At 42.5% G+C, this 20971-nt stretch overlaps 1 protein-coding gene across 1 annotated transcript in view; it reads right to left on the bottom strand.

Moving 5' to 3' along the window:
* GUCY2C (guanylate cyclase 2C) overlaps positions 1-20971 on the bottom strand; it is a 56390-nt gene that overhangs the window by 13273 nt on the left and 22146 nt on the right. The window contains exons 11-16 of the mRNA XM_089526619.1: positions 20821-20925; positions 19535-19621; positions 12830-12962; positions 3438-3575; positions 1833-1921; positions 577-668 (exon numbers count right to left, since the gene is read on the bottom strand). Coding sequence (XP_089382745.1) covers positions 577-668; positions 1833-1921; positions 3438-3575; positions 12830-12962; positions 19535-19621; positions 20821-20925 — 644 coding nt within the window. The remainder of the gene's footprint in view (positions 1-576; positions 669-1832; positions 1922-3437; positions 3576-12829; positions 12963-19534; positions 19622-20820; positions 20926-20971) is intronic.

The raw sequence follows: 20971 nt of genomic DNA, 5'->3' as shown, positions 1-20971 counted from the left end.
CTATATTAGATAACATTTGGCAAAAATGGAAATCCCCTAAACTTCCCCCATGAACTATGATTCTAGTTTGGCAGTACTGTTTCATTAAGAAAAGTTAAACATTGTAGCTTGATAATGAAGTAATTATAGTCTTGTTACTTCATGTTTTAAAGTTCTATATTATTTTTAATTTCCTAAAATGAATGCAGACAATAATTTGGAGTAGAGCACTGCATATGTTTGAGTGGGAGTTTTGTGTCCTTGACATTTACATTTCAATAAAAGCAAATTTTGTTTTAACCTTGAACAACTTCACTCTTTTTCTTCACCTCACCTATACCACTAAAACTGATGTGTATATTTTAAAAAATGTGAATCATTTTTCAAGGGGTTCAAGCTAGCGTATATCATCCTCTCCCCACCCCAGTACTCTGTATTCTTCACTACTTTATTCTCACCTCCTTTTACATATACAGATGTTTAATTAAATATGGTTTAAAAATTATCACTTAAAGCAAAACAACATTTCTCTTTGTGCTGAACCATTCTGACACAAAGACATATGCGTACCAACACCACTCTTTTCTCTTTTTTTACCTAAATATCTTTGCAAGAGTAGTTTCAATTTTCTTAAAATCTGGTCTCTTCTCTGGATCTTCCTCCCAGCAGCTTTTCACTAGAAGGTATACCTGGAGATGCACAAATCCAAGTCAGAGTAGCTTATGTATTTTTTATTCCCAAAGTGAAATATTAAAATAACATTTTCCCTATACACAGGCTTTCTTCCTTATTCATGAAACCTAGACCTATGAATTATCAAACTGTAATGAAATCCCAACTTTTTGCCTCCATTTCTACAACAGCATCATCCATGTACAGGAACCTCTAGATCCTAAAGAACTTGAGATCTTGGTGCTTGAAGGACCACCGGTTCCTATATCCTCAGGAACCACAGGAGTGGCCCATCTCATCAGTGGGGACAATAGACTGTGGGAGGACATGGGAGTGGACCATCTCTGCTGTGGTGTCCCAGATGTGAAACACTCTTTACTTGGAGGTCCAGTGGCATTAACATTAGTATCATTTTGGCACCAAGCAAAAAACATGTGTAGCCCTCCAGATTTTGTTGTTCTGCAACTCACAACCAACGGTCCAAGCCAATGCAACCAATGGGGAAGGATGACTGGAGCTGCAGTTCAACCACCACCAAATGATTACCTGCGGCCCTTCTTGACAGATAGCCATGTTTAGATCAACTGAGCCTCAGATTAGCTCAATAAAATTTCTAATCTGGAAAAATCATCATTCTTAATTTTTTTTCCAGAATTTCAGCAATCTTTTTTCCAGATCCTGGTAGATACAGATACACAATTGTCTATATACTGTTCCACCACTGCATGCGTAGAAAGCTTGCACTTTTTGCATTATATCCACAGAAATGTCATAGATTTTATGCTATTTATTGGGGCACAGCACCACCAATACTTTTACAACCAATTGTTTAACTTCATTAAAATGTTTAGCATTTATTTCCTTTTTTGATTGCCAAATTAACTCCTGTCCCCTTTCCTTCCCAGACACTATATGGATATTTAATGATCTACCCTAAACTGTTAATACAACCAGATAATATATAGGAGGAGCCGTAATGTAGTGTGTTTTATAAAATGGATAATTTAATCTCATTTAACTGCAGTGCATTAGAGTTGCTGATAGGACATTTTTTTCATGGTGCAAAGACTGAAACAAGAAGATGTGTTATCCTTCTCTCTCTGTCAAGCCTTCAGGTTTCAGTCTGTAACTGAGTGCTACCACTTTCTGCTGACCATGGTTTTATTTCAGTATGATCTTACTTCTTGTTCTTTCTCTCCCTCGGTCTCCAATAAAAGATCTGGTCGGAATGGTCTTGGTCCCTTGCTGCTTTCTACTCTGTAAAGTTTTTCTGAAACAGGTGAGAAAAAGTAGAATGTTCAAACAATTCAGTACATGCAGACAATAAAACATGACAAGCAGATTCTCTTAGCCAAGTAGGACATGTCAAGGCAGTGTTTTATAAGTACAGATAGGCTTCAACTATAGTCCTGGATCTGAGTAACTAACTTATATTTTGATAAAGATCTCTATGTTGTGAGTTTTCTATTTGTGAGGCATGCCAAAATAGAGTGCCTAATGGCGTAAACTGACAGGAAGAGAGAGCTATCTGCATATACTGGGTGTGACACTTGGAATCCTGATCCCAGTGATAAATCAGAGCATATTTTTAATGGTATAAAAGATTATCTGGACTGTTTGGGGTGTGATGATTTCACTTGCATTTTTCCACTGTGCAGCTAGCAGCAGCTAGGGGAAGAAGGATGTTTCAGGTGCGTAAAATAGTACTAATAATCTAATCATAACTAAAACCTCTTAGCTGTAGTTAAAGGACTTCAAAAGGTTGGAAAATTCAGTCACACATTTCTTGTGTACCATGTAGTTTAACCGTTAGGATATTCTATCATGACTTGTACAAACACAGAGCATCTAGCAATCCTTTGGAGCTACAAGCTGGCTCTCTCTCACTCTTACTCTCTCTGCCTGGTAACAATAAATACAACAACAAAGCAGATGCCTTTTAAGTGATGGTATAGCCATTTTGCACAACATCCCTTTTCCTTTGCAACAGCAGGCTTTTGTTATTTTGTATCCATATCTTGCATCTCCTAAGCATATTTTGCTAGTCTATGCAAGATGTAGATAGACCCTGACTATCCTGGAAAACTGAATATCTTACCTAAGGTGACTATGTTGCTTCAGCTAAAATACATTTTAATCCCAAATGTTTAGGTGTCCCAACTAGAGTAAATGTCCCAACTAGAGTAAACCCCTTCTTGCTCTTGCCATGAGTAAAATCAATGGAAAATGTATAAGTGTTGACTTATTAAAAGCCCTTTGATACTATAAAGTTATAGTGCTATGATTCTGCTTTAACTGTTATGGCTGCATCTTATGGAATCCTGGGGTTTGTAGTTTTTGTGTGGCAATAGAGCTCTTTGGTTGAGAATTTTAAATATCACTCCCCTAAACTGCACCTCACAGGGTAGAACCAAGGCAATTCAAGTAAAATCATATTGCTAACTATATAGTGTGAACGGACTCTAGGTTTCCATTGATTCAGTGGATCTAAATAACAATAATGCTGAGATGAAGCAAGAATTATAGAAAAACAAATTGCAAGGTGAAGCAAATGCCAAAGTGATCTAAATAATGATGATTCCAAAAAAGCAAGAACTAAGCATGCACACACTACTGTATAAGCCTCCACAGGTGCCTTGGAATTTGGACCCCTTCTGCTAATCCCATTGCTCAGAATCTCTTTGTTAACCACCCTGGGAACCTGATAAAGGATGCAGTATAAATCCCTTCAGTACATAAATTATTATCAGCATGGATTTAGATCTTTATTTATGCACACCATTTACCTTTATGATCCCGGCAATTGTTAGTGTAGAAGGTTTCTCTACGAAGTATGATCTCCTGTGCTATAATTCCATAGCTGTACACATCACCTTTCTGAGAAACACCACCATAGCGGAGGTGTTCAGGAGCAGTCCAGAGATCTGGGGAGCAAAGAAAGAAGGGGTGGCAGAAGAAGGGATAAGAAAAAGGGAAATAATATTGGCTGACAGCTGTGACCTTTATTCAAATCCATCTGATCCCATTTTGGTCGGATCTGGAGCCTTTCCAGATGGAGGACTCCTTGTGTTAACAGTAGTTCACATGTACATTAGTTCTGTCTTGTTCTCTTTAACAGACTTTTCAGGGTAACAAAAACATTGAATAAACAATGGTAAAACAAATGAGGAGTTCAAGTGACTGAAGCCCCCATAAAATTAAGTGAATCTAGCAGAATATTAATGTGATAAAGACTTGTCTGGAACTACTTTTCCATTATTGCTTGCATGGTTTATTTGAAACATATCTTTGCCTAATTACTACCACCAAAGCCTTATTTATGATCTAGTAATGCACTTGTTACAAAGAGCTGAGTGGAAAGAACAGGGAGAAAAGATATCTGTACAATGAATACTTCTCTTAGAATGTATTAAAGTTCTATACTTAACTATGTCATAACATTTGTGATTTAAGAAAGGAGAGATACTATAATTTGAAAGTGCAAATGTTGTGAAAGAACCATCATTCTCTTTTATTGTCTACAAATTTTGGTCAAATAGATTTTCCTTGTTGTAAGTTTTCTTAAACTAAAAACCCACTGTGTAACACAGTGCAATATATCTTTGATCAAAGTCAGAAAAAAATTAATGTATACACCATTTAAAACAATCCCTTTCATTATGTGGGAAAACTTGATCGTCTGCCTCTAGACATAGCAACTGAGAAGCCAGGAAAATTAGCTGGATTTGTTGTCGCTTCCAGCTCTATGACTCTATGATTCTACATAGCATGATCTTGTGGCAAAGTATGCTTTAGTGCACAGTTCTCTTGAGTACATGTCTTCCAAGCCTTTCCAGCTGTAGGCTAGGCAGTTAGCTTAGTATCTCTGACTTTCCTCAGATGAGGTGTCATTCCTGGACAGATGCTATATAATCTGCCAGAGTACAGACACACGGATTTATTAAGAGGACTGTTCAACATTGGTCTAAAACAAGCATCATTTCTCATTCAACTTTGCCTGTTTTCTTTTCTGAATCCTCTTGTTTCAGGGTTTGTTTTTTTTAAAGGGGCTATATGTATAGATTTCTTGAATCCACACTAGGGTTTTTCTAATTGAAAACAACTACAGCAACAAACAACAGTGTGTGTGTAGCTGAGGTTGTCCTATGGTTTGAAGGACAGGTTTTTGCTTTTCTGGTTTTAAAAAAAAATCTTAACATTACAGTGCAATAGTGCAAAAATGCCACTTCAGTCAAGCACTACAGCACTATAACTCTAAAAAAAATTAAAAGAGAAATAAGAAGCAAAGAGAAGGAATGTTTTTGCTCTGATATGTCTCAGAATTTAAAAGAAAGCCACTTGGAGTAGGAATAAAATGTTGTTTCTTCTTCGTGGTCTCTGCGAATCACACAAATGGGTTTATTCTGCGCCTGCGCAGCAATCCTCGGAAACTTCTAGAATCTCCAGGCAGAAAGCTATGTATCTTTCTGCAACTTTTTGGCGGTAGCCCCGCCCACCCATATATAAGGCCCCTGGTGGCCCGCTCCTCTTCAGTTCCTTCATTCCGCCGCGCTAAGCAGCTCGAGGAACTTCGCTTGCATCTTATTGCTCTGTTCACTATTGAATCTCTGGCATTTGACCTTCGGACTTCTCTTGACCATTCTTCGGACTTCCCTATCGGCTTGTCTTCTACGTGATCTTTCGTCTTGACCTCGGACCGGTAACGGACTTGATTACCATGGCCTCTTTCAAGCAGTGCACTAAGTGCGGGGTGAAAATCCCTAAGGCCGATGGCCATGAAAAATGTGTCCTTTGTTTGGGGGAGTCCCATATCCCTGGCAACTGCCCCCACTGTAAAGCTATGTCGGCCCAGGCCCTAAAGAACAGGGACCGGACACTTAAGGCTGCGCTCTACGAGAAGGTTTTGAGCCAGCCCAGTGGTTCTGGACATACGGACGCTCCCAGGGCCTCCAAGAAGAGAGGAGACAAACGCTCCGACCATGAGAGGAAACGGGCCCGCTCTTCATCTCCACCAGCCAAGAGCCGTCGCAAGGGCCCTCCAAGTACGGTCTCAGTGCCTCCGCCTGAGTCGAGGCCAGCACCGTCTACATCCCCAGTGGCCGAACCGGCCAAGACCCCGACTCCTGTACCGGCGTCTTCCCGGATTATACCCTTGGAACCCAGGGTCCTCCTTGCGAGCCACCTCTCTGCACCGGCAGACGCCCTGCAGATCGTGGACTTGAGTTCGGAGTCCGAAGGGGAGCTCCACGACTCCGACGCTCCCATATCCCCACAGAGGGCTAGACCCCGTTCTCCCTCTCCTGTGGTGAGACCACGTTCCGCCAGACGGGACGTGGAGCGCCCCCGCTCCCCCCCGAGGAAGGATCGGGCCACACTAGGGGCTGAGGCGGATGCCGCCTTTGATCCGGACCACCCAGACTCAATGGAACGGGACCAGGACCTGTTTGATGCCTTCCCAGATCTCGTCTTCGATCACCGTACCGGACAGTATCTTATCCCGGTAGATCCGTCCCGCCTACGGCGCAACATCCGGGACTGCTCACGGGACCGTCGCCACACTGATGCCTCCCACGGGCTGGATGACTTGACCACCACCGACTTGTCGCCCAGGAAGCGTAGCAGATCTCCATCAAGATCCAGATCGAGGTCCCCACGCTCTGCGTCACCTTCCGACGTTGACGAGGCTCCATTCGTCCTGGAGGGACCTGCGGTTCCGTCCCCTACAGACGACGTCAGGTCCTTTGCTGACAGGGTAATCCGTATGGCAGATGCCCTGAAGTTGGAAGTCGCCCACCCCGAGGACGATGCCCTCGACCCGGTGGAGAGAAGGATCCACGGTTCTGCCCCAGCTCCACCAGCCTTGGCATATCTCCCATCGCTAGAGAAAATTGCCAAACGCTCCTGGGACGCACCGGCCTCCATCCCGTCGACATCCCGTAGGATTGAAAACCTCTATCGGGTCACTCCTTCGGCACCCTCTTGGCTCTCCAACCACCCTAAGCTTAATTCAGCTATCGTGGAAGGAGCCCAGTCCACCTTCGTCCCAAAGTCCTTGTCTACTCCGGTCGACAAGGACAGCAAGAAACTGGATGGCCTAGCTAAAAAGTTTTATGCTTCAGCGGCCCTGGATTTGAAGGTGGCTAACTACGCGGCCTGCATGGGGGCCTCCGTGCAGTACCTCGTAGAGAAGATGGACCCCACCATCGCTGACCTGCCGGATGACAGGAGGCGGATGATGTCTGCACTCAGGAATGAAATCCACCTCATAGGCGGACAGCAGATCATCTCCGCGAGGCACTCGACGGACTGTGCATCAAAGGTCCTCTCTGGCTCCATAGCCCTCAGGCGATACGCGTGGCTCCGGTCTTCAGACCTCACTCCACAAGCAAAGGCGGCCATAGAAGACATGCCCTTTGACAACTCGGGCTTGTTTCACCGGGACACGGATGAGAAGTTGAGCTTCCGTTATAGGATGAAGACTGCCGCCAGAAAACATGGTATGTCATCCTCCGCTTCCAAGTCCCCCAGACAGAGGTACACTAGTCAGCGCCCCTGGCATCCAGGCGGCCACTACCGCTTCCAACCACAGGACCGTCCCTACCATCAGGACACTCGGCCTCAAAGCCAATCCTCCCGGTCACCTGCTCCTCCAACCGATGGGCGTCCATCTTCCCAGCCCAGATACCAACAGGGCTATAGGAAGAAGGACGGCAGGGGCAAGAAGAGATTCTGATGGGTTCCGGCGCACCTCGTCATCTCTAACAGGCTGAGCCCCTTTTTTGACACCTGGGCCGCCATTACCAGTGACTCTTGGGCACTTAACATCGTCCGTAGGGGCTATGCCCTAGAATTTTCCCAGCTCCCACCAACTGGAGCTTTTGTTTCCACTGCCCCCTCGGACACCCTTCTTGACGAAGTGCGCACTCTTTTGGACAAAGGCGCTATTGAACCCGTCTCCCCCTCTGACTTCAAGCGCTGTTTTTTCTGTAGATACTTCACCGTACCGAAGAGAGATTCTGGCCTCAGACCCATAATGGATCTACGGGCCCTTAACAAATTTATTATTTACAAAAGGTTCAGGATGGTAACCCTTGCTTCTATTTTACCACTCCTGCAGGAAGGCTACTGGTTCGTGACTTTGGACTTGAAGGATGCCTATTTCCACATTGCGATCCTCGAGGACCACCGGAGGTTCCTCGCCTTCGCCGTCGGCCAGAACGCCTACCGATACCGGGTCCTTCCCTTCGGTCTTTCCACAGCTCCCAGGGTCTTCACCAAATGCATGGCACCCGTGGTGGCGTACTTGCGTCAAAGAGGGATCACAGTCTTCCCATATTTGGACGACTGGCTCTTCACAGCGCCCTCCAAGGACATCTTACTCGGGCAACTCGAATTCACCCTATCCCTGCTGCAAGCACTGGGATTACAGGTCAACTTCGACAAGTCCAACTTGATTCCTTCCAATCGAATAGACTTTATAGGGACAACACTGGACTCTGTACAGAGGAAGGCATTCCTTCCAGAGACAAGGTTTCAGACCCTCTGTACATCTCTGCAGCCCTGCCTCCGCCAAAGACGCCTTCAGGCCCGTGCCGTACAAGTCGCCATGGGTCACCTAGCCTCTACCACTTTCGTCACACCGTGGGCCAGACTGCGCCTCAGACCCATTCAATCTTGGTTTCTCTCCGTCTTCGATCCCGTCCGAGACACGGCTACCAAGTTGCTCACCATCCCGAGGACTGTACAGAGGTCTCTACGATAGTGGCTCCAGTCCAACAACGTCTGTGTAGGGATGCCATTTCTACCTCCTCAGCCAGATCTCTCCCTCACTACGGACGCCTCCCTGCAGGGATGGGGCGCCCACACACTGGACCTTACAATAAAGGACAAATGGTCACCGGCGGAAGCTACTCTCCACATCAACGTCCTGGAAATGCTTGCCGTGGAGAAAGCACTCAGAGCCTTTCAGTCGGTCCTCGTGGACAAGGTGGTACTTCTTCTCACCGACAACACCACCGTCATGTACCACCTCAACAAACAAGGTGGTACAAAGTCGAGGACTCTGCTGTCAGTCACCATCCGCATTTGGGAATGGTGTATAGAACACAAGGTTCTGCTGCAATGCATCCATCTGCCCGGCGACCAGAACGACCTTGCAGATCATCTCAGCAGGTCACCTTCCACTTGCCACGAGTGGAGACTGCATCCAGAGGTGGTGTCCCGACTCTTCAATCGCTGGGGAACCCCCCTCCTCGACCTGTTTGCCTCCCGGCTGAACGCCCACACTGCGAGATTTTGCTCACGGTACAGAGACCTGAGATCGGAAGGGGACGCCTTCCAGCTCAAGTGGACTCAGGGCCTCCTGTATGCCTTCCCTCCGTTTCCTCTGATCACACGGGTCCTCTCGAAGATGTTGGCAGACCACACGGACGCAATCCTGATAACCCCGTGGTGGCCCAGACAGCCTTGGTTTGCTCCGCTCCTTCAACGGGCGCAAGATCATCTCCGCTTGGAGCACCGGCCCGACCTGCTATCTCTCCACGACGGACGAGTCCACCATCCCGAGATGCAATCTCTCCCATTGGTAGCATGGAGGATACGATCCTGAGGACACTTCCATCCGGTGTACAGGATATCATTAAGGCAGCACAGAGACCATCCACACAGAGGTCCTATGCCTATAAATGGGATAGGTTCCTAACCTTTCTACAAGCAAAGAGCATTCCACCATCCCGTGTCTCCATCCCGATAGTCCTGGAATTCCTTATGGCTTTAACAGGCGCAGGTCTCTCCTTGAGCTCTATCAAGTGCTACCTGTCAGCCATTTCATCTCACTACCTATTTCAGGACAAACCTTCTCTGTTTGGGGATCCTCTCATAAAGAGATTCCTTAAGGGATTCAACAATTTACATCCACCGATTCTGGACCCTACACCGCAGTGGTGTCTAGACACAGTCCTGGCACGTTTGGTATCCAAGCCCTTTGAGCCCTTAGCTACCACGGACCTGAGACTCCTGACTTGGAAGACGGCCTTTCTGGTAGCCATCACGTCAGCCCGCCAAGCTGGTGAACTGTGTGCCCTAAGGATGGACCAACCCTTCCTTCGTTTCCATAAGGACAAGGTGGTGCTCCGTACAGACATCACTTTCTTGCCTAAGGTGGTGTCTGCCTTTCACATCAACCAGGACATTGTTTTGCCGACTCTTGCTCCTAATCCGACCACAGACTCTGAGCGCCAACTCCATGCCCTGGATGTCCGCAGGGCGCTGGCGTTCTATTTGAACAGGACTGCCGCTTCCAGGCGTTCAGAGAGACTTTTCGTGTGTTACTCCGAAGCTAAGAAGGGGCTGCCGGTGTCACCGCAGAGGTTTTCCAAGTGGGTGGCCAACACCATCCACCTTTGCTACGATCTGGCAGGGAAGCCTCTACCAGGTCGGATTAGAGCCCATGCAACTAGGGCGGTAGCTGCATCCTCAGCTTTTTTGACCGGGATTCCCCTTGAGGATGTGTGTAAGGCGGCTGTCTGGTCCCAGCCATTGACATTCATTAGACATTATAGGCTGGACGCAAGGGCCAGGCATGATGCAGCCTTTGGGAGGGCAGTGTTACTTTCTGCCATGCATTAGACCTGTTGCACTGTTAATAAATAACACAGTTGTTTGGTTTACATACTTTATTGGTTATGCAATTTATTGGTTATTGACACTCCCTCCTCCACTGACTACAGCTCGCTAGTCTAAACCCATTTGTGTGATTCGCAGAGACCACGAAGAAGAAGAACAGGTTGCTCACCTGTAACTGTGTTTCTTCGAGTGGTCATCTGCGAATTCACACAAACCCGCCCATCCATCCCCTCAGTGTCTGCTCATTTGACAACGCTTGTTGCCGCGCTGATTAGCGGCTCATTCGGAACTGAAGAGGAGCGGGCCACCAGGGGCCTTATATATGGGTGGGCGGGGCTACCGCCAAAAAGTTGCAGAAAGATACATAGCTTTCTGCCTGGAGATTCTAGAAGTTTCCGAGGATTGCTGCGCAGGCGCAGAATAAACCCATTTGTGTGAATTCGCAGATGACCACTCGAAGAAACACAGTTACAGGTGAGCAACCTGTTCATCTGGTGCAGGGAATTGCAGTAAAAGATTCCAGAACAACAGAAACATCATTTGGATTTTTAAAACTACTGAAACAAATACAGCAACCTCCCAGCACATTTGTTCTGTCTGGAGGAGTTCAGAGACAACATCTGTTCTGGGAGCATATACAGAAGGGTTTGAAGATTATCCTTGGAGGAGAAAAGCAGAATCCAGAGCAGAATAAGAGATTATTTCTGTCTCTGTTCCCATATTTGTCTATTTGACAATGAATATAGCAAGTTAATTTGAACTTCATATGAGCAACCCCCAACATATTAAACCAACTGATGGACCTTGGAACCTATTGGTAAAAAGCAAAAGTGAACCCCCATACAAGAGCTCTGTCCATCTCTGCTCCAGCTATGAGGCCATAGTTCACAGCAAAATTATTTCTTATTTATTCATGAGATTAGAAAGAGCTAATTAGTAGCAACTAACTGCCTGACTGCCATAACTGGGGAGAAAGAACTATTTACATATGGAATCTGATGTGGTTCCATTAGCACAAACAGCAGGAAGTTGAGCAATATAAATTTAAGGCTACATATATGTAAATGGTAAAAGATTAAAAGTATCACAATGTGGTTCATTTAACAGATTAAAAAGTGAGTGATATTCTGATCATATGTCATAGGTTTTTCTTGGCAAGATTTGTTCAGAGTGGGTTTGACATTTCCTTTCTCTTAGGCTGAGAGGGCATGACTTGCCCAAAGTCACCCAGTGCGTTTGCATGGCTGAGCAGGGATCAAGTACACCTAATTTTTTATGCTATTAAGTGCCTTCAAGTCAACTCTGATTTATGGCAACACTATCATAGAGGGAGAAGGGGGTTGGCAAGATTCAGTTAAATTCATGTGCCAGTACCTTCCTCTTAAGCTGAGAGAGTGTGACTTGCCCAAGGTCATCCAGTGGGTTTCCATGGCTCAGCAGGGATTTGAACCTGGGGCCTCCAGAGTCTTACTGCAGTACTCAAATCACTACACCTTTCTGGCTCTCACAACAAATCACCACACTAGATCACCGTGCTGGATCTCACTATAGATCACAATAAAGAATGCTGATATAATGCTTGCCATAATTTGGTGAACTTTATTGTATACCTTTATCTCAGTTGTTCCTATTTGTTAACAAGAGTCTTTTCCTGTTCACCCCCTATTTCTTCAGCAGTCTCCTATCTTTTTCATGACTGCTAATTTCAAGTTTCAGTTGCAACAGCAGTCAGTTGCCAGAATCCTGTTGGTGAACTTACACTAGCAGTTGTACTTTTCTCAGTGCCACACAATGATAATGAGAGACAGCAGACAAAATCTGCTAGCATTGAACAGCTTTTTTCTTCAGTGCCCTATTTCCTTTATGGCAACTGTATGCAGGCTTCTTCCCCTAGGTGCTACAATTCATCCTTCATCAATTGTACTAATATAAGATAAACAAGGTCAACCTTGATTAGTACTTAGATGGGAGACCACCAACAAATACCAGATGCTGTAGGCTATATTTCAGAGAAAGGAACTGCAAAATCACCTCGGAGTATTACTTACCTAAGAAAACCCTATGAAATTCATGAGGTCACCATAAACTGACTTGGAAGGACATATGCACACAATATAAATACATGATTTTTTGAATATACTTGTACAAAAGATGCAAACTGCATCAGATATTGCACCCTCATTCTACAATATACAGGATAAACAATGCATGCTAAGCAACATGATGCCATGTAGTAAACTCAGATATCATAAAAAATAAGCATTTTTTCTTCATGGATTAAAAATCTAAAATTCCATATATTATGAATATCAGTGAATACTAGAGAAGACAGTAAAAAAAAGCACCTCCACAGCAGGAAACTGAATTGTATGAGAGATATTTTATATCTTACCAAGAAATAACAAAAGCATAAAACTTTCTACTCAACATTGCTCTGATCCTTATGCAGATGGTGTCAGAAGCAACACTCTAATGCAATTTTGATCCCACTTGGTACAGCACTGATTTGTAGCCATGATGCTGTATGCCATTATGAATAGTCTCGTTAGTGTACCTTTTTTGGGTGGCAGAATAGAATTGCAGCCAAAATCAGTGATCTTCACTACCATGCGGCTATCTACAACACAGTTTGTAGATTTCAGGCGCCCATGGACCTCCGTTTTGCTTGAATGCAAGTAGGACATCCCCTGTGTTAAGAAAAGGGTGACAAGTGTCTGTCTGGTTTCACTGATTAACATCACCAGTAACAGCTGGGTTTTTCAATATGTCATACACATGACACAGGTCTATGTTCCTCCATTTGCCAATAGACTGAAGCTTGTTTCCAAAATAGTATGATGGCCACAGGAAAGGCAAACTGCACAACTACCTTTCTAGATGAGATGTGAAATGGTCCCATAAGGTGTGAGTCAATGTTAAGCATAACTACAAAATGAAAATCACATTTGGGGACAGCTTGCCTTTGTGAGCAGAAATGTCTCTCCTATCTTATGAACTTAATCAAGACTAAAGGTATTTTGGAGTGATTTCAAGATAAAAGGTTAATGCAAACTAAGGTTTGCTAGCGTTTCCCATGTTCCCCTCCTGATATAAAAATACTTCCCAGACTTGCATGATCCTAAATATGTTTTTAAGTATATATCTTCTATATCTGATTGGTTTACTGTGGAGACAGAATAAGTGTATATAATTGACTTTGATGTGGAAAGTATCGCCATTAAGCTAGTTCCAAGATCCATATAGTATTAATACCTTTATCAGGACAACAAAAAAAGTTATTATTTTTTTAAAAGCTGTCCAGGCAAACATCTGAAACTGCAGGTTTCTTCATTAGACAAACAAGTAGTTGAAAAAGTTTTTAAAAGTAGGCTGGAGAAAAATGGGAGATAATGATCTTAACTGATGTTGTCTGTATCTTGTATTGAGATATTATGTAAAGAAGACTCTGCAAATAATCAAGTTAGACTCTTCAGGTTACAGTTATATGCTAAAGCCCCCCTTTAAATCACCAATGAAACAAAGGGAATAATTTTTTTTCTCTTCTTGAAAATTCTATCCAGTATAGAACTCATAGGCCCCACTGGAGTTTGTTGTGGCCCCAGAATAGAGGTCTATATCTGTTGCATGTAACAATACAGAACTAGATCTTCTGGGCACTTCCTGTGCTTAATCAGAATGGCCACTAATCAAAGAGGAACAAATGACTCACTCTCACCATGAGAGTTTGGTTTAGCAAAAGCCACAGTAAACAACCAACAAAATGATCCCAGAAAATAGAAACTGCGGCTCTACTTACTTCTCTTATCTTAGCATGGGCTTGCTCATAATTCTTTGCAATTCCAGGAAGAGTTTTAATAGATTGGCTCTCTTACATTTCAGATGGGATAAGGAACAGAGCTGTCCTGTCCTGCTACTTTCATTCTGGTCCCACTTCTCTATCATTCTTATCAAAATATTGTTTATTTAGTTCATCTTTCCATTATCCACTTATTAAGCACTAGCTGCCTCCTATGAGGCGAGGGAGGGGAGCTCTTCCCTCTTAGATTTGCAAACTGAGGCAGGGAATCAGGCCACTACAGAAACTACTAGTTAACTTGTCCAGTCTTATCATCTTAGCCGGAAGGAAATGCATTTCTAAGATGCCCCATAAATGCAGATGCTATCGGGAAGAACACTGGATTCTCTGGATGTGCTATGCAGAAGAATGCAAGATTTTGTGGTTAGCAAACTGGCATGGAACTCTAGAAACTCAGGTTCACTTCCAAGTTCTGACAAAAAAGTCCTGTTAAATGTAATGAATAATCTTTTAAATCATAGTTGTCATTTATTTATAAATTATATACATACAGTATGTTTTATTTGTTTTGTGAGCCCCTCTCTTCCATAGAGCTCAATGCTATATACAAGGTCCATTCCCCTCTTCACTTTATCCTCACAACAATTCTGTGTGGTAGATTATGCTAAACAATAGCTCAAGATTCCCTACTGAGTTTAATGATAGGGAATTTAAAGCCAGATTTTTCCAGTATACACAGGCCATTACACCATACTACCTTCTCTTGTGCTCTATGTGGGACTGCCTTTGAAGGAGAAACTTCCACTGGGCCAAAGAACTGCAGCCAGATTGTGACCTGCCTATATGGAACACACAACTTCCTTGTTGCAACAGCTCCACTGGCTGCCAGTCTAAGTGCTAGTTATAACCTATAAATTTATTTATTAGTTATATCCTATAAAGCCCTTCTGTCCCACCACTCTCCAAGGGGCATCTGGTAGGAACATTGAAGAGGACTCCCTGGTGGCTGCTCCCAGGCTCTGGATCTGCCTTCCTGGAGAGGTTAGACTGACACCCTCCCTGCCAACCTTTCCTTGGTAGGTGAAGCCCTTTTTTTGTTTTGGCAGGCATTTGAGAGCTGACTGCTCAAGGGCACAGGGCAATTCATCTGATGCATAGGTTTTTTTAAAATCTATTGCTAGTTATTTATTTATTGTTATGCTTTTAACTGCTTTTAATATCATTGATAGTTTAGTTATATATTTGAATTTTGTATGGTATCAAAGAATCATAGAATCATAGAATAATAGAGTTGGAAGAGACTTCAAGGCCATCCAGTCCAACCCTATTCTGCCATGCAGGAACTCTCAATCAAAGCATTCCTGATTGTTGGCCATCCAGCCTCTGTTTAAAGACCTCCAAGGAAGGAACCTCCACTACACTCCGAGGAAGGAGTGTGTTCCACTGTTGAATAGCCCTTACTGTCAGGAAGTTCTTCCTAATGTTGCGGCAGAATCTCTTCTCCTTTAGCTTGCATCCATTGCTCCGGGTCTTACATTTTTTTTAGCCCTCTCTTTCTATTTTAACTTTTATAAGATACCTTGAATCTTAGACTAGGGAAAAGGTGGGATATAAATACATATAACACTATTAACAACAGTAATAATACCTCACCATATAATGCCACTTCCATAGGTTAAATAATCCATCCCAAATTATTCTGCCAAACCCTAAGCCTGCCACCTTTTTACATCTTCAGATCCTTTCTTCAGGGGTGTGCCAGACTTTTCCTCTTTTCTCTCTCTACCTCCACAACTATACCCTGGTCCTGCTCTCATTGCTGTCTACTAGAACAGACAGCAGGGGATTATTCTTTTATGACCTAAACCCCATCCTTTATGCTTCCTCTCATTTTGCTTCTTGTACCTTTCACCTCACTGGTTTGAGGGGGAAAAACAATGGATCCTGGTCCCGTTTTAAGAGGATTTAGATCAGCTGCTTAAATTGTTACTGTCCATGTACTTATTTCCCAGATGAACATTTTGAATTTACATTCATTTTGTATCAAATTAATTGCCATGCCTTCCCCCAAAAGTTTATGTGAATGTCAATTTGGTGAAGAATCTGAACATTTCCTTTTAGAGTTCCATGCCTTTGTCATGGGACTGCAATTCAATGTTTCCTAGAGAGAAGTAATGTCTACTCTATTAGGCTGCAACTAAGGCCCACTACACTTTTCTTGCTAAGAATCCAGCTCCTGTTAACCCTTTCCTTTCCCTGAATTGTTTCTGTCTTTCTCCCTGAACTTTTTCAGTTCCATCCAAGAAATATATAATTTTACAAATTGTTGCCTGAGTTTCCTTGTGTTCCCTCCTCATCCTTTCATGATATATATTTAGTATTGTAAACCTGCAGAGAGGCATTGTAAACTACTCTGGGAGGATTTGGGAGCTGGATAGCAGGGTAATAATGCTTTAATTATTTGAAGGTGCATTCAGTGTGGCTAAACAAAAGGAGAAATCCAGTCAAAGGAGACTAAACAGACTTTCTGACAAGTACCCTCACTTTCCATCAAATGACAGGAGGGAAGGCACTTCAGGTAACCAGCTGGTCAACCATTCTTTCACAGGGACATTTCCCGTTTCTTTATCCATCCTTCCTTTCCCAATTCTTGTTAATAACATGCTTAGAAGCTGGGCATTCTTTCTGCAGTAGAAAAAGCCCTTTGATTAAGGAAAGTGAATGTGAAAACACAAAAATGTGGACAAAAAGTTGAAGGAGAAAAACAACAAGAAAAAATACCTAATATTTTAAGGGAAATTAATATAGGGGAGGGAGACTTTGACTTGCTCTTACTAACAAGTTCTTATTTAAACTGGCACACCCTCTCTTCTGGCACTTTATACATGCTGAGAAGGCCAAACAGCATGGATTTCACCATCAACCCACACATCAAGATATTTCAAACAAGAACTGGTTACAGAGAAAACCTTCTTCTAGATTAGGTATGGAGGATTCTTTGTTTAGGTATGGAGGAGTCTTTGTTTGGTAGGCTGTGATCAAGGTATAAGATTTATCCTCCTCCATAAAGCTTACAGCAGTTCTTGCTTAAGGTACTTTGTAATGCAGGTGTATAACCTGCACTGATCAGAATGGCATTTGCATTACAGAAGCTTCTCTCCTTCAAGACAGGTTCAAAGTTAATTTCTGCTGCAAGTAAAGGTAATAAAATAATATAAAATAAAATAAATGTCATTTTTGACCATCATCTTGCACCACATATCTGGCCTTGATTCCAGACAATATTGCCAGGCCACAATAAAGGCCTGGGCCACTTAGTTGGCTGTCCTCAAAGCTGTCATATATCTGCACTGGAAGAGACTGGCTTATAGGCAGTGCAAGCAGAAATGCATGCTTCTTCCTGATCTCACTTTTCTTTTGCATCCAGATACTGGGGACCTTGGGCAAGTTACATGCTCTCTGGCTCAGGGGAAGACAATAGCAAACCACCTCTAAACAAATCTTGCCAAGAAATCCCTGTTATAGGTTCACCCTAGGGTTGCCATAAGTCGGAAATGGAAGGCACACAACAACAACAACATGAAAGGGCTAGTCAGCAGGAGGATATCAACAGATTGTGTTCTATATGACTGTAAGCCACCAGTTTGCAGCTCGAGGTCATAAAGAAGATACAAATGCTAGTGCTTTTGTTCTATAAAGGCCAGTCCTGCCATTGACAGAGTGAGGCAATAGGTAGATTTAGGTTATTAATATATTTATTAGTTATTAATATATTGTTCTTGTTGCTGCTATTGCCTTTTTGCTATCAGGGAAATGGAGAGAGGTGCTTGTGGGTGCCTCACATTCCAAAATAATTTCTTTGGTGTTTGAGGATTGTGTAACATGAATTTTTGAGGAATGGCCTCAAGCACAAAATGTCTTTGACTGTCCATGACTTCAGCAGCAGGGGTGGGCAACAGTGAGAACTTAGGGGCCAACATTACCTACCCCAGCAGGCCTCAGAGGGCTATAGACCCCAAAGATGACCAAGATCCTGCATCATCAGACATAACTACGATGACAGACCTCCATCATCATATTTACGTCTTCATAGTGCCAGACCCTCCCCAAACCCCCAACATTTCAGCCAGGCAATGCCCCAGCCAAAGGGTTTCAGAGGCACTGCAAATTTTGGGCAAGAGGAAATTATTAATAATGAATGCTGTTTTGTTTTTGTTTATGTTTTAAAGAGTTTTAAACTTTAAATTTTAATAATGCAATGTTTGTAATTGTTTTAATTGTTTAATTGTTTTTTAAACTTGTATTTTGCATGTTTTATAGTGTTTTAACTTGGACTGTTTTAGATTTGTTAGCTGCCTTGAGTCCCTGAACTGGGTGGAAGGCGGGATATAAATAAACATCATGATGATGATGACAATGATGTCTGCAACACTCTCCTGGTTGTGGGGCATGTTGAGAATAGTCAGCAGGAGAGACACTTTAGGGTCCTGCCGCTACTGCTTGGGTCAATGTTTTCTATGACTAGGAAAGTGCTGCAGTCATCATTTCCAAGTGTCTTAAACTACAGCACTTTGAAAAGCCTTCAGAAAAAAATGGATTTGGGGAGTCACAGATGTAAACATGAATCCCCAGCATTTATGAGATTGTAACTCTAGTTTATGATTTCATAACTATAGAAAAAGATGCCAGCCTGTAGTCCTTTTGATAAGATCAATAAGAGAAGCAGATTGCAGGAAAAAGAAAAGACTTGACTGCATGCAAAATTCTGTAAACTGGGGCAACCATTTCACAATAAAAGCTTCACTTGGAAGCAGCCTGGGAGTAATCACAAAAATATATTGACTAGTCTGAGGGAGAAAAGATTGAGAGGGAGCAATCTGCACACAAGGTTTTTAACTGGCTAACTATTTGAAGTTCTTTTATTTAAAAAAAAAAACCCTGACATCCAAAAGAGCTTACAAGGTTATGTTTTGTTTTGTTTTCAAATGGTATTGTTACTCATTACAGTATTTAAGAAGTTATTTATGGTAATTACTCAGTTAAACAGTTATTCATAGCAATTACTCATTTAAGGAGAAATTTCTTGATGATATTGTTATAAAGATTGCTCAATGTGTTCTTCTTGCTTTTTCATTACTTTAAAAAACCTAAAGGCTTGACAAGAAAATGGCATAAAGCATTTCAAAACCCGTCAAAATACTTTAAAATGGGTTTAAGTAACTCTTAAATGTAACTATAAAATGTTACTCATTGTACCAGTAAAACAGTTCTGTTCCTACTTGTTACATTGATTTTGAATGGTAAATGTTATACTATAATTACTAAAAAGCACAATTCATTACAGGTAACTATGATGTTTGTAGTTCATTACTACTTCTAACCTCTGATATTTAATCAGTGGAACATATGGTACAAATGCAAGCATATTCTCCATTAATTCATGACTGGCGCCCATCTACGTACCTTGGCAATATCATACATAACCGAAATTTTAAATTCCCAATCCATGAAGGTAACATCAGGATAGGAAATGTTATCATTTAAGACATCCTGAAATAAAAAGAAATAAAGGGGTTCTAGTAAGACTCTTTATCAAAGTTATCAAAAAGCAATGGAAGCACTCTGTGTTGGTCTGTAAGAAAAAATCCCAAAGTCCATGGTCAGGAAACATGTTTCTTAGGAGCAACAAAAATGCCACAAAATAGTTAACAAAATTTCAAGTTCTTCTGAAGCTTTCAGTAAGATCCAAACTAACTAAAGCAAGAGAATGGGATAGCAGGGAGATGGGGGTGGCTGATCTAGATCAGGACTGCAGTGGGGTTGAAGCCCCCATCTCCTAAAACACATCATCACCACCCTGGGACCTGCAATTTACTCTTTAAAAGCTAATTAATGGATTATACCTTGTCTAATTTGGCCCTGAAAAACTTGAAACCCTGATTTAAATGGGCAAGACAAGAAACAGTGAAAGACAGCCTCGGGACTGTAAGTGCTTGTCCAGACAAACAAGAATTTAAGTGCTGGGTGGAACTATTTCTCAGATGTAGGGGACCTAGATGTCCTCCTTCAGAGACCGGCTGCTGTTTACCAGAGATTCACTTGGGCCAGCTATACATACTACCACATTCATTACAATAGTGATTATGGTGTGCATATCATTTGTGAAAAATCAGCCTAGTCCCTTCCCATCCTATTCTTTTTTCACACTTTTAAAAAGTCTATTAATTATTAATACATTTCAGTAGGAGAATAAAACAATAATAACCCTAGGTTCCTCAATGTACCCATCACTTGACTGACTAAAAATAGAAACAAAAACCCAACACAGGCGACATGAAACCATGGAGTGTATACACCAAGTAAGATCCTGTTAAATATTTCACATGCTAACAGCTATGACTTCAGTGGATCCAAAGGAAGCCTTCCTAAATCTACTAGCATCATTATGTTTCAATACATAATTTTGACCTTTTGTTTAATTAATAGCCGCTGTCTGATAATAGCTGAAAAATCACTTGTTTTTCAGAGCTAAACTAGAGCCTTTATTTAGTATAGTTTAGCTCTGAAGAACATCTGATTTTCCAGCTATTATCAGACAGCAGCTTCCACAATCCCTTACCATTGGGTATGATGGCAAAGTGTAATGGGAGTTGCATTCAAACAACAACTAGGGGAGTCACAATATGATGATGATGATGAATAGTAGTAGTAGTAGTACAAGTAAGTTAGTGAGCTTCAGAACTGATTACCCGCAGTGATCCTCTCTCACAGTACTCAATCACTCCATAGATCATCATGTCCATCTTGACTGTTCCATAGAACTTAGTTAGGTTGTAATAGTCTATTTGAAGGAGCTAGAACAAAACAAAATTCCACTTATTAGAAACAGAAGCATGACTT

Source organism: Sceloporus occidentalis, unplaced genomic scaffold, assembly GCF_023333645.1.
Source record: "Sceloporus occidentalis isolate IW3139 unplaced genomic scaffold, rSceOcc1.0.p SCAF_5, whole genome shotgun sequence".
NCBI classification, from domain to species: Eukaryota; Metazoa; Chordata; class Lepidosauria; order Squamata; family Phrynosomatidae; genus Sceloporus; species Sceloporus occidentalis.
Note: the sequence above shows the minus strand (reverse complement) of the source record. Positions and strands in the feature narration are given on the sequence as shown.